This window comes from Sciurus vulgaris, assembly GCF_902686455.1.
Source record: "Sciurus vulgaris genome assembly, chromosome: 10".
NCBI lineage: Eukaryota > Metazoa > Chordata > Mammalia > Rodentia > Sciuridae > Sciurus > Sciurus vulgaris.
The window spans coordinates 35,043,688-35,057,515 of record NC_136470.1 but is presented as its reverse complement, the minus strand read 5'-3'; the positions used below and the strand labels follow the sequence as shown (position 1 = coordinate 35,057,515).

The 13,828-nt window shown below is 31.0% G+C and overlaps 1 protein-coding gene across 2 annotated transcripts in view; it reads left to right on the top strand.

Moving 5' to 3' along the window:
* Positions 1–13,828, top strand: part of GBE1 (1,4-alpha-glucan branching enzyme 1) — a 309,783-nt gene that overhangs the window by 126,214 nt on the left and 169,741 nt on the right. For both annotated transcript variants that reach the window (XM_079156010.1, XM_079156011.1), the window contains exons 6-7: positions 1,569–1,659; positions 5,746–5,955. In XM_079156010.1, the coding sequence (XP_079012136.1) occupies positions 1,569–1,659; positions 5,746–5,955 (301 nt within the window). The remainder of the gene's footprint in view (positions 1–1,568; positions 1,660–5,745; positions 5,956–13,828) is intronic.

The following is a 13,828-nucleotide window of genomic DNA, read 5'->3' as shown; positions in this document are numbered from 1 at the left end:
AGGTTTACAAGTTAGAGTAAAACGTTTTGGTTAGATATAGTTCTTAATTATCTGTTTTGGTTAAATCAAAATTCCAGATACCAAAATTAATTAAATGCATGAAGAATTTAATATTAGTTATATTATAACAGTTCAAATTGTTATATTGAATGTCTTTTACATTATAGAGTAATAAATTATTTTCGACTGAGTTTTTATAGAAGATTCAATAGTACAAGGATTCCTTGATTCACCTTTGTGTCTGAATTGCGTAGCAGATTACTTAGAACATAAAAGATTCCAGGAATGATTAATGATACAAAAATTATAATACCATATAAACTGGTATTTGATCATAAGAATATTTGTTTTTTATTGATAAAATATAAACTATTTTGTGATGTGTAGTAATTGATTTATAAAATCTGAATAAGATTTTATATCTGTATTTCTATAAGGCCTGAAAGACTTAATTTAATTTTTTTATGATAAGCTAATAGCAGTGACTTTTCAGTAGATTGTAAAATCATGGAGAAGAATATGCTCTTCTTCAGATGTATAGATTCTGAATTCTGATTGTAAATTTTTGATTGTACCTTTATTAATAATATGCTGAAATAAATGCATGAGAAACTACATGAATTCAACCAATAAAAATGAAACTAATTTGACACTTTGTTTACAAATATACTTATGTATTTAAATGAAGTGGTAATGAATATAAATTTATATAAGCTTTAAGAAAATTATAAAGCTTGTTTGAATTGAACATTGAGGGTAGAATAAGAGAAGTTTCTATGTGTGTTACAGAAATGTAACTTTCAAAGCAATGAAATCATACTTAAGAAATTACAAAATTATACTTTGAAGAAGAAAAGCCTGATATTCTTTTTTTTTTTATTATTTAAGCAACTAAGTTTCTTTTTATCTGATCATTTGCTGATAGTAAATGCTTTAAAATGTATGGATCTTTAAAATACAAGATCTTCCTTTTTGAGTCACTTCATTTTACTGTTAATGCAAAACATTTGGATAGAGAGGAAGGTGTTGTCTGTGCCTGTGTTGATGCATGCACACCTTCACAGAGTACTTTTGTGTGTGGAAAATAGTATTAATGCTAGCTGTATTAAAGCCACTTTGTCAAATAAATGAATTTGACATTTTTATGCTATATGGTAAATGGCTGAAATATAAAGAAAAAGGGCAAAATAAACATCTCATGAAATAAGTTCTTTTGCTTACTTTTCATAATCTTCAATATGGATATTACAAGTACAACTGAAGTTTAGTTTATGTAGATTGCCATCTTTAATATTCTAAAGTCAAATTTAGAGTAGATTTGCATATCATTTATTTCTTGTTAAAAATGAAGACATTTCAAATAACTAACCAGTGTATAGTTCTTAAAGAAACTAAAAGTCCAGTTTTGCATTAGGTCAGACAAGCAAATGATGTTAAGTAGCAGAACTTTCTAGATGATCAAAGTTTCTAGATTATTTGTAAAATTTATGTCCTTAAAATAGAATGCTATTTTCATTAATTTTTAAAAAAGATGTCTCTGAATCTCTATTTGACTTTTGTTCATATAGGATACAACTGTATTCAATTGATGGCAATTATGGAGCATGCTTACTATGCCAGTTTTGGGTATCAAATCACAAGCTTTTTTGCAGCTTCAAGGTAAAAATGGAAATCTTTGCATTTTTATATGGATCAAAAAATAAAAATGAATTTTTATATTTTACATGTTTTATAACCTGTTTTAGAGTTAGCAGAGTTAATAGAAGTTGAATATCCATCCTTAGAGGTTGTCCCTGATTTAATGTCACTTTTCATAGAGTGACTTTTGAAACTGTTACATGTTTAGAGGCCCATGCTTTTGTCAGAAAATTGTGTCCTATGGAAGTCATTATTGAAAGAGCTTGCATCCTTTTCTGGAAAGATATTGACTCCTATAGGAAGGTCACTGAAGAGGCATACTCACAGAAGAGTGCCTTTCTCTGACTGAAATCTAAGAAATGTGGCTCTCTAAGTTGAAAGACATTAAGGGATCCCATGTAACTGTAGTATTCTGACATGGATACCTACAAATTGAAAAAGTCCAGCATTGTCTCTGCCTCACTGAGTTTACAGTGTAGTGATATATAGACATTAATAATCATAAATATTATATTTTATACTCAGATAAGAAGAGAATGGTGGTATAATAACATAGAATTAGGGTGTGAACAGTTTAGATTAGATCTGAACTGCTGTTGCAACTGAGATCTAAAACATTGTAAAGATAAGCTGGGGGAAGGAGTGAAGTGTGCTTAAGTAGATAACATTAGGAAGAAAAAAAGATACATATCCATTTTCCTGTTTAAAGATGTTCTCCTTGAATAAGTTATCCCCCATTCCTATTCTATTTTTTTCTTTTTTTTTTTATACTGAAGTTTGAACTCAGAGATATGTTATCACTGAGCTACAACCAGCCCTTTTAAAAATTAAAAAAAAATTTGAGACAGGGTCTTGCTAAGTTGCTGAGTCTGACCTCAAATCAGCTATTCTCCAGCCTAGCCAGGATTGTGGGTATACAGCACTGCACCTAACCTGTTTTTTCTTGAACTCATTCCAGTAGACTCTCTACTTCTTTACTGAAAGTTTTTGTTAATAGTACTGATGACCTTTACATTATTAAGTACCATGATCAATCATTAGCTTACTTGAACTTTCTGCAACTCTTTGCATACTTCCACTTTCTTAGAGTTTTTTCTTTTTTTGACTTCCAGCACATTATATTGTGCTGTTGTATTTCCCACCCCACTTGTTGCTTTTTTAAAAATTTTCTTTGCTTTCTCCTCTTTATCTCTCATAACATCAAATTTTGGATATCCCAGTGCTCAGCCCTTGGTTCCATTCTTGTTTGTATCTGTCCATTCTTATAGCTTTAATACGTTTTCTGTGCAACTCTCAGATTTAAGTCTCATTTTTTGACCTCTCTTGTGAACTTCAGCCAGTGTCTATTTAATTCTGGGATAGCTAATACATGTCTCAAGCTTAATGTATCCAAAATTAAAGTCCTGATCTTATCTTTCAACCCTTCTCCTGCCATCTTCTCTAATTCAGTAAATGACATTTTTCATCTTCCAGTTGTTCAAGCCAAAATCTTGGCATTATACTTGACTATTCCATTTCTATCCCTTCTTACACTCTTAACTGTTATAAAACCTAACCATCTGTCACTTCAAAATTTCTCCCAAATCTGGCTGCTCACCTGCCATCACTGCTGCCACCCTGGGGCATGTTGCTATTGTCTTTTACCTGGATTATTTCAGTAGCTCTTTAACTGGTCACTCTTTTTATTCTTGCATTCCTTCTCCTTCACTAATTTGCCCCAGTTCCATGACCACAGCAGTCTTTTAAAAATGAACATCAGATCATATCAGTTTGTTGAGAACCCTATCATGGCTCCCTGTCTCTTTCAGAATGATAGCCAAAGCTCTTTTGTAGCTCATAATTGTCACTTACCTGGGTCTTTGATGATTCTTTTGTTGTTATTATTATTGCTGCTATTGTTGTTCATTAGTGCATTATAGTTATACATAATAGTGGGGCTCATTTTGACATATTTATAATTGTATATAACATAATTTTCATCATTTAAATTGCCAGTACTAATCCTTTTTTTTTCCTCCTTCCTCCCTCTGATTTCCTTCCTTATTCTGCTGGTCTTCTATTTGTATTTTAATTGATGCTTTATAGTTATATATAAAATTGGAATGCATCCTGATGTATTCATATATGCACCTAGTGTAATTTGGTTAACTTTGCGCTCTCTCTCAACCATTCCACTCCAGCTACAAGAGCCTATTTGTTCTTCAAATGCTCTTAGTTCATTCCTGCCCCTGTGCTCTTATACGTGCTTCTTTTTCTCTGAAAATTGTTCTCCTTTTTCCTTTCTTTCTCAAATATTGCTTCTTCCAATAAAACTTCCCCTGCTGACTCTACTTAAAATTGAAAACCTGTACTTTTTACCAGTGACTTTTCTTTGTTTTTCTTTAGAACATTCATTGCAATGTGACATTCTATGTGTTTTGCTTATTTATTTGTATCCTAGTTAGAATGTAAATTTCATAAGGACAGTTATATTTATTTTGCCCACTGCTTCATCTCTAGAGCATAGAAAATTTCATAACACATGGCAGATAACTTTGTAAGTATTTTGCCAACAAATAGTGAATGAATAACTGAAACTTCAAGGCTGTTCAGTTATTGAATGTTTTTCAATTAGTGGAAAAAGGGCTCTGTTGCTGGGATAAGTAAAGGAAGAGGTGGGATATCATAAGATAATCTAACATATTAGAAGGATCCAGAATGGTCTGTGCAGTAGGCCATAATAAGAACAGGGGAATGGAAATAGGAAAGACAGCAGAATGAATGAGATATAACTTTCCTGTGTTCATATATGAATACACAACCAGTGAAACCGCACATAATGTACAACCACAGGAATGGGAAGTTATACTCCATGTACTGTAATATGTCCAAATACATTCTTCTGTTATGTATAACTAAAAAGAACAAATAAAGCGATTGGGGAAGAACAGTGGTCTTCATCCTAAGGACAGTAGGAACATAGTATGGTTTTTAATAGAGGACAAACTGATCATATTTATATTTTGAAAAGATCACTCTTACTACTCAGTGGAATTGGCTACAGGAAACTTGGTATTTACTAAGACATATACTGAACCATGAGAAACCAGATGGTCACAGTCCCTGCACTAAAGCAGCATGTGGTCTAGTAAGGAAGAGATACCATAAATAATAACAAAGGCAATTATTTATTTAAAGGATAAAGTTGGTGATATGAAAGACTGTCACGTTAAGATATAACATGTTAAGAAAGGTTTCTTCTGGAAGTGATTTCTTTTTCTGTTACAGTTAGACTAGGACATTGTTTTTAACATAGATACACATGCTTGTGATCTATTCATTTTTTCTGCTTGGATAGTGACTAACATTACACATTTCCTTCTAGTGTGTAATTTGGTTAACTTTGCCCTTTCTCTCTCAACTATTCCACTCCAGCTACAAGAACCTATTTGTTCTTCAAATGCTCTTAGTTCATTCCTGCCCCTGTGCCCTTATACCTGCTCCTTTTTCTCTGAAAATTGTTCTCCTTTTTCCTTTCTTTTTCAAATATTGCTTTTTCCATAAAACTTCCCTGCTGACCTGAAGGCATTCCAGTTTGGGAACAAGTTCTGGAGGGCTGGTTTTAATCAACTGTAGACATTCAGAGAAATATTCAAAGAGCCCCTCATCCCCTGTTCAACTATACATATTCAAAGGAATGGGCAGAAATGTGAGCATGAATAACCATGACTGGCTAGGCTGGGAAATGAAAATCAAATTCTCTGAAGATACAGTTTTAACTATTTTGCATGTTCAAAATATGAATTTTGGCTATTGTATAATTCTGTTAATAGCCTGATTTAAATTAATATTATTCCCTTAACATTTTCTTAATAACAAATACTAAGTAATTTTGATTTGTATGTGTCAAGTACTATAGTATTTTCTTATTTAAAGTATCTAGTACTGTGCTGGGTAAAGACTGGCACACAATTGATTATTTGTGGATGTAACTAGCTTAGTGATAGAGCGCCTGCCCAGCACACACGAGGCTCTAGGTTTAATCCCCAGTACTACAAAACAATAAAAAAATTGGCTATTTGCTTTAAATATAATGCTTTATTGTTTTTCTGTGTTCTTTACCTTTAGTCGTTATGGAACACCTGAAGAACTAAAAGAACTAGTTGACACAGCTCATTCAATGGGGATCGTAGTCCTCTTAGATGTGGTACACAGCCATGCTTCAAAAAATTCAGAAGACGGATTAAATATGTTTGATGGGACTGATTCCTGTTATTTTCATTATGGACCTAGAGGGACTCATGATCTTTGGGACAGTAAATTGTTTGCCTATTCCAAGTAAGTACATATAATATGGAAATATAGTCTTTGTTTAAAATGGATTTCAAGAGATTCACTAAATCCATTCTGTGTATACTCTCTCATTGTTACTTAATGTTCTTATTTTGATTTTATAAAATGAGGGATTTTAGCTGGGTGTGGTGGCCACACCTGTAATCCCAGTAATTTGGCAGGCTGAGGTAGGATTGCTAATTCAAAGCCAGCCTCCGAAACTTAGTGAGACTCTGAAAATAAAGAGGGCAAGGGATGTGGCTCAGTGTTAAAACACCTCTGGGTTCAATTCCCAGTACCAAAAATGAAAAAAAAAAAAAAAAAAAAAAAAAAGGAAATTTGTCTTTACACTTTACATAGTATATGCACTGATGATAAGTGATATTAGATTTCAAAGTAAACCATATATATTATTTTATTTAAAGTATATACTTTATATTTTCTCTTCAAATTTTAATGTTAATTGCTTTAATGCCTAAAAGATAGTTTCATTGGATTGACTTAATCATTACAAATATATTTTTACTAAACAGTTTTCAGTAGACCATTTTTTAAAAATCATGTTATGTTCTATTATTTTAATTACATTGTCATGATTTTGATTGCAGTTAAATTATTAATTTATATCTATAATAAACTCACATTTATCAGTACATACTGTGCCATTGTAAACTAAGGTTTAGTGTTGAAACAGTTTGTTAAGATCAAACACAATTCTAACTTTTTTGACCATCTTAATAGAAGGCTGTTTTAGGTGATCAAGTTTAAATAGCATATGACAAAAATTGAAAAGAAAATCCAAAATACTTTCAACTAATATTCATTATTCATCATAAGTGAAAATGCAATGAAAACCTCACTTATATTTGAACAAGCAAAGTACTGATGTACAAGTTGAGTATCTTTCATCTGACAATCTGAAATCTGAAACACTCCACAATCAGAAATTGTTTGAGTGCTGATATGATACTACAAGTGAAAAATTCCACACCCAATCTCTTGCATGCTTGCTAAAAGTATTGTATAAAATTAGATTCAGGCTGTGCATATAAATAAAGTTAATATGAAACATAAACACATAATTATAAACATAATTTATATTTAGAATTGCATCCCATCCCCAAGATATCTCATTTTCTATATGGAAATATTCCACAGTCCAAAAATATAGGAAATGGAATACTTCTGGTCCTAAGTGTTTTGGGTAAGGGATATTCAGCCTGTAAAACTAATTTTTATAACAAATGTTCTTGAAAAAGTTTAATGAATTCTTTTGGATGTTGTTTGTATTATACATAAATCATACACATGCCCAGAAAATGGCAGTATAGAAAAATTCTTCAGAAATGTCTTTATAAAATCAAGAATTCCCAGTTTTTAACATAAATTTGAAGACTTTAATATGAACGAAAGTGTTTGGCTACACTCTTTTCTTAATATCATATTTTATATTTCATTTCCATATAGAAATCACTCATGTCAAATGAGGCAGCATAATATATGAGAAAAGACACAAGAAGGTGGCAGGGTTCCAGGCCTTGCATTACTCTGACACAAATCAATTAATCATTCTTATTCTCAGGTATTTCATTATAAAAGGAGTCAAAGTTTTGGAGCTAATATTATTCTATAAAGGTATTTTTTTTTTATTTGTGTTACCTTTTTGAAGTGTATTTTATGCTGTAGATCTTCAACAAGTAAAAAGGAGTAAACCTTGCTAATTTTGTGATTATTGAGTAAATCTTATAAAAGTAGAATGTGCATAAGAAGTGCAATTAATTGAACTCTGGTTCACTTTTAGATGAATTATGATTGACTTTATCCTTTAGAACTGAACCTTTCAAAGGGATAAATTAAATGGTAGATTTTAATGCTCCAAAACAATTCTTCTGTTTAACTATTTATTGAAAAGAAATAGATTAAATGGATGCGTTACTATGTTTTAAAACATGTTTTTAATTTTTAAAAATATTTATTATAATGTAGTTCTATGTACCCTGATCCCTCAAAAAAGTGCATTTAAAGTTATCTGGTTTTTTTAAAGGACTCATGCATGACTATTTTCAAGAGGATTTCTGTTATAGAAACTCAGACAAATTGAAGTTATTTAATACTTACTTTCTTTTTTATTGAAATGACTAGTGTACTTTCTCAGTTGTGTACTTTTTATAAATAACATGTATTATAGTTTTAGCGTATGATGTTGTTATTTTTCTTCTTTTTAGTACTGGGAATCAAACCCAGGGCCTTGCTTATACTAGGCAAGTGCTGTATCACAGAATTATACCCCAAACCCTGATTGTTATTATTTTGTATTATGAACATTTACAAAAATATTTGCTAAGTCATATAGGCTTAGTCCTATGTAAATGTAGTTCCAGTAAAATGTATTTCTGCTAGGCATCTACTATTTGAATGATGTCTAAATTTTCAAATTTTTATAAAACTGCTATTTTCTATAGAGGTATATCTTATTGGTATTATTAACTATGACAACACTAAGTAATATAGACCAAATCCAACAAAGACAGTGTATATAATTCAGTTTTTAAAAAATTATTTTTTTTATTTTTATTTTTTTATTTTTCCTAAGTTGAGTAACATTTCCTTTTTTATTTGTTCTTAGTTATACATGACAGTAGAATGCATTTTGACATATTATACATACATGGAGTATAGCTTCCAATTCTTGTGACTGTACTTGATATGGAGTTAAACACTGGTTGTGTGTTCATATATGAACATAGAAAAGTTATGTCTGATTCATTTTGCTCTCTTTCTTTCTTATTCTCATTTCCTTGCCCTCTCCTTTATCTAATCCCAAGTACTTCTATTTCCTCTTACCCTCCCCCACACCCCTCCTTGGCCAAATTGTGTGTTAGCATCCACATAGGAAAAAGTACATTTGACTTTTGGTTATTTGGCATTGGCTTATTTTACTTACTATGGTAGTGTCCAGTCACATCCATTTATAATCAAATGTCATAATTTCATTCTTTTTTATGACTGAGTAATATTCCATTGTGTATATACCACATTTTCTTTATCCATTCATCTGTTGAAGGGCACCTAGGTTGGTTCCATAGCTTAGCTCTTCTGAATTGAGCTGCTGTAAATATTGATTGCCTGCATCACTGTATTATGCTGATTTTAAGTACTTTGGGTATAAACCTGGGAGTGGGATAATTGGGTCAAATTGTAGTTCCATTCCAGGAATTCTGAGGAATCTCCATACTGTTTTCCAGAATGGTTGCAACAGTTTGCATTCCCACGAGCAGTATATGAGTTTCTTTTTCTGCATACCCTCGCCAACATTTATTTTTGTTTGTATTCTTGATAATTGTCATACTGATTGGAGTGAAATGAATCTGTGTAGTTTGAATTTGCATTTGTCTAACTGCTAGAGATGTTCAACCTTTTTTCATATATTTGTTGACCAATTATATTTCTTCTGTGAAGTGTCTTTTCAGTTCCTTTGTTCATTTATTAATTGGTTTATTATTTTTTTTTTGGTGGTTTTCTTTTGGTTCTTTTTATCTCCAGTAGATTAATGCTCTGTGTGATTTGCAAGTGGTAAATATCTTCTTCCATTCTGTAGGCTCTGTGTTCTCGTTCTTGATTGTTTCCTTTTCTATGAGGAAGCTTTTAGTTTGATGCCACCCCCTTTATTGATTTTTGATTTTACTTCTTGCACTTGAGGGGTTTTATTGAGAAATTCAGTTTCTAAGCTGACGTGATGGAGATTTGAGCCAGTTTCTTCTTCTAGTAGGCACAGGATCTCTGGGCTACTGCCTAGGTCCTTAATCTATAAAAAAAATAATTAAATTAGAACTTAAGAAACTTTAAAGGTTCTGAAACTTTTTTGATCATTGTCTAAAATACATATATGCAATTTATTAGAAACTTGATTAATGTGAAGTTCATCAAATCTTTTTTTTTTTTTTTTTTTTTCTGTGGTGCTGGGGATTAAACCATGGCCCTGTGCTTGCAAGGCAAGCACTTTACCGACTGCTCTATCTTCCCAGCAATCTTTTTTTTTTTACATTAACCTCCTACTAACTTACTACTTAAAGACACGTCATTTATATTGCTTTACTTTAATACTGAAGCCATTTTTATAATCTTATCACTCCTTCATAGTTATATTTATGCCATACTCTTTTGTTTTATTGATATTTAACAAACCAACTGAAAATGTAGTTAAATAAGATAGAGGCAAGTGTTTTATTTTGTTTCTAAATTCATACTTCAGCTGGAACAGTGCTTTTTTTTGTTGTTGTTATGTGAGATGGCTTAATTAAAAATCTTATTCATAGTTGTATTTGTATTATGCTCTTTTGTTTATTTCTGTTTAACAAACCAGTATCTGTCAAAAAACTGTGTGTAGGATAGCATTTCATATGGTCTGGGTCTGGATACTGACATAGTGTCATTTCAACTGTAAACTATTGGTCAAATAATCAAGGAAGAGAGAATAAGGCTCCCACTATTCATTGGGAGATGAATTAAGGAATTTTAAAGCTATATTTTAAAATTTCCATATCTAACAGAATTTGAACTCACCTGTGAATAGGGTAATAGTCAATTTCAAAAGAGATGCATTACAAAGCTTGTCTTTGTGGAAATGTTATTTGTCTCAGTCATAGTTTTGCTGTATAGAGTTATATAAAATTATATATGCCAATAAAATGTACTTTTCATTATGAAAGTGATAATGCCATAAGAAAGTAGGTAATCAGAAAATATAAAAAGACACATAAAATCCAGCATAAAAATATTATTCTTACAAATGTAAATAAATTTTTTTATTTAGTTGTGAATTAATTTAGTGGGTGTCCCATAAAAACCCAATTCTTTTTACACCATCTCCACGTGATAACTACTCTATGCTTCTCTGATTTTGAATTTGTTCCTTATGTAGATGGAATCAGAAACTAAAATATACATTACATATTTTAAATATAAATTATTTTCCATCCTTTGCTTTTGATAGATTAATATGATAATCCATTGACAAATACACATAAAAATAGCACAAGTTTTGCTTGAGACCTAAGCTTCTTCTTTGAAGACTTGTGTAATAATTTTTATATGTAGTATTTGAAAAAAAAATTGATCTTATGTAGAATCACTCCTGTAGAGATATGTTGCTCATTTTTATCCTATCTATATGTCACAACCTGTCACCATTTATAATCTCTGATTCAAGTGCCATCATCAAAGTTATCAGAATTAAATCTCTCACTCCGAGTAGTGCCAGAGATCCTGACTGTGCTTTTTCATTACCTGCTATGAATAAATTTCCAATCAGGAGCTGCCCATGTTTTAATTTTCTGTCTACTTGGCTGAACTGCCTTCTGGCTCTGCTAAATTACTAATGACAGTTCATAACACAGATTGGGCTGTCCTTTCTTCAGTTGGTAAAGAGAACTTTTTGACAAATCTGTCACCCATGAGTTTCAGGAGTTTCTAGAGTGAGTAATAATGGATAAAATGTAGAGATCTCAGCTTTAAATTTTTTTTCCATATTCCTTTGGCATTATGTAAATGCAACAAGACAAATGCAGATATGTTGAGCTTAACTTTAACCATTACTAACCATTTCTGAATCTTGAAATGAGTCCCTGTTCTTTGTTGAATATTCCTTGTAAAGATAAGATATTGAATCCCAAAGGAGGCAGCATGGTTAGAACGAATGCTCTTTTTTTCTCCTTAAACTTCCATTCAGGCCAAAATTAGTGTAATCACATTCTACCATCTTGGGTTAATAATGTGACAACTATTATGCTAAAAGATTCTCTGTTGAGTTGCTGGAGTTCAGAAGCAAAAGTGAATCCGATTTCCTTTTTTAGGGTTGTATCTACATGGAATAAAGCACCCCTTATTGTAGTCATTCTAGTATTTGGGGCTTCTTAACCAAGCAAGATCTTTTCTCTAAGATAGAGCATAGAAAGAAATTTTGGGGGGGTCTTCCTTTCTGAGAATGGATTTTTGGATCCTTAAGTAGTTGGGCTGTGTATATATCTTTGTAGTTTGTTAATATGAGGAATTACATTCATTGATTTTGTATGTTATACTAATTTTGCATTCTTATATTCTGTATTCTCTCATAAATACAGATGCAGGTATTCGAGACAAAATCTTAGCATATTTACATATACTATTACATAATGACCAAACCAGTTCGTAATGATAAATCTTAGTTTAAGGGTTATTATGCAGTGATATATTAGCTAATGAGCATATGACACCATCATGATTAGCAAGACATTTAAAAACTAAGCATTCAGAACATGAATGAAAATCTCAAGTTATTTTTAAGAGGACCTTAAAATAATACTTTGTTTTTTTGGTCACTGTGTAAAATGATTGCTTTTTTTTTTTTTTTTTTTTAATAGGTTGAGTAACCTTTATCCAAAATGCTTGGAATCAGAAGTGTGTTGGATTTTTAATTTTTTTTTGAATTTTTAAATACATATACATAATGAGATTTCTTAACCCAAATTTTAACACAAAATTAATTTTTTCCATATATACCTTATTCATATTTCCTGAAAATAATTTTGTAAAAAACTTTTGATGTACCTGTGTTTTAAGTGTTACCAGCACACGGGGTCAGATGTGAAGTTTTCCATTTGTGGCACCATGCAACTACTCAGATTTTGGAGCATTTTAGATTGTGGATTTTTTGATAAGGATGCTTAGGCTGTAGAAAAATTACCAAAATCACAGAGTGTGGCATCAAATATTACTATGTGTATGACTGTTTTTGAATACTTTGGTATTATCTGGTAAAGTTAGAGATGCACAAGATATACCAAGAACTATTACTAAATATGTGATATGTGCTTGGGAAATGCCTGAGCATATATTAACTAGAATTTTTGGAAAAGCTAGACCTAAAAAGTCACTCCCTTCAGAATATAGTTGAAATTTAAAAAATTAAGTTGGAGTAACTACTTTTAAAGATAGTTCTGCTATGAAAAAAATTGAAATGAATCCATCAAGAAGAAAATTTTACTATCGTGATTTTTTTTTTTTTTTTTTTTTTTTTTTGGTGGTGCTGGGGATTCAACTCAGGGTCTTGTGCATGCAAGGCACATACTTTACCAACTGAGCTATATTCTCAGCCCTCATTATTGTGGTTTTATTTCCAGAAAGAATTTCAGCATAAAAGTTCTTTTATTTGTGAATATCCAAAATCTTTGGGGGCAGTTTTGGCTAAACTTTAAAGATTTTTTTCCAATTTGAGTATGGCTTATGTCCTTTGGTTATTAAGTACAAATGAATTGTGTGTTGATTAGGTGGCAAAATCACCTGATTAGTATCAATGAAGGTGGAAATATTTATCAGCAAAAATGGAAATTGAATTTCTATGAGGTTGTTAGATGATGATCTGAGTTGAGAAAAAGACTTTTATAGGTTAGTAATGATAGCCGTTGGTCCTCTAATTTTTTTTAGATATGTGTATTTCGGTGAGCTATTATAGCAACAAAGTCATTAAAATCACATATCAAAATGATCTTTAATTAGTTTTGATTTTCATATCTTTGTTTTAAAATTACTATCCTTTATGAATTTATGATATACTTTATTTAATACTAAAGTGTTAAATTAATGAATACATATATGGAGGAATGTGCTGAGAAATTTTTCTGATTAGCATAGACTTTTTTGGCAACCAAAAATGTTTATATAGCATGGAATTATGCCAGTGCTTAGCTTAGGTAAATATTAAATTCATTGTATTTTAAAAACTGGAACCATGTTTTATTTTCAATTTGTTAATTCATTTATTAATTTGCTTATTTATGAAGCATAGTGAATAAGCATCCACCACTTGCTATATCTTTAAGAAACTGATCTTTTTAGTATATTT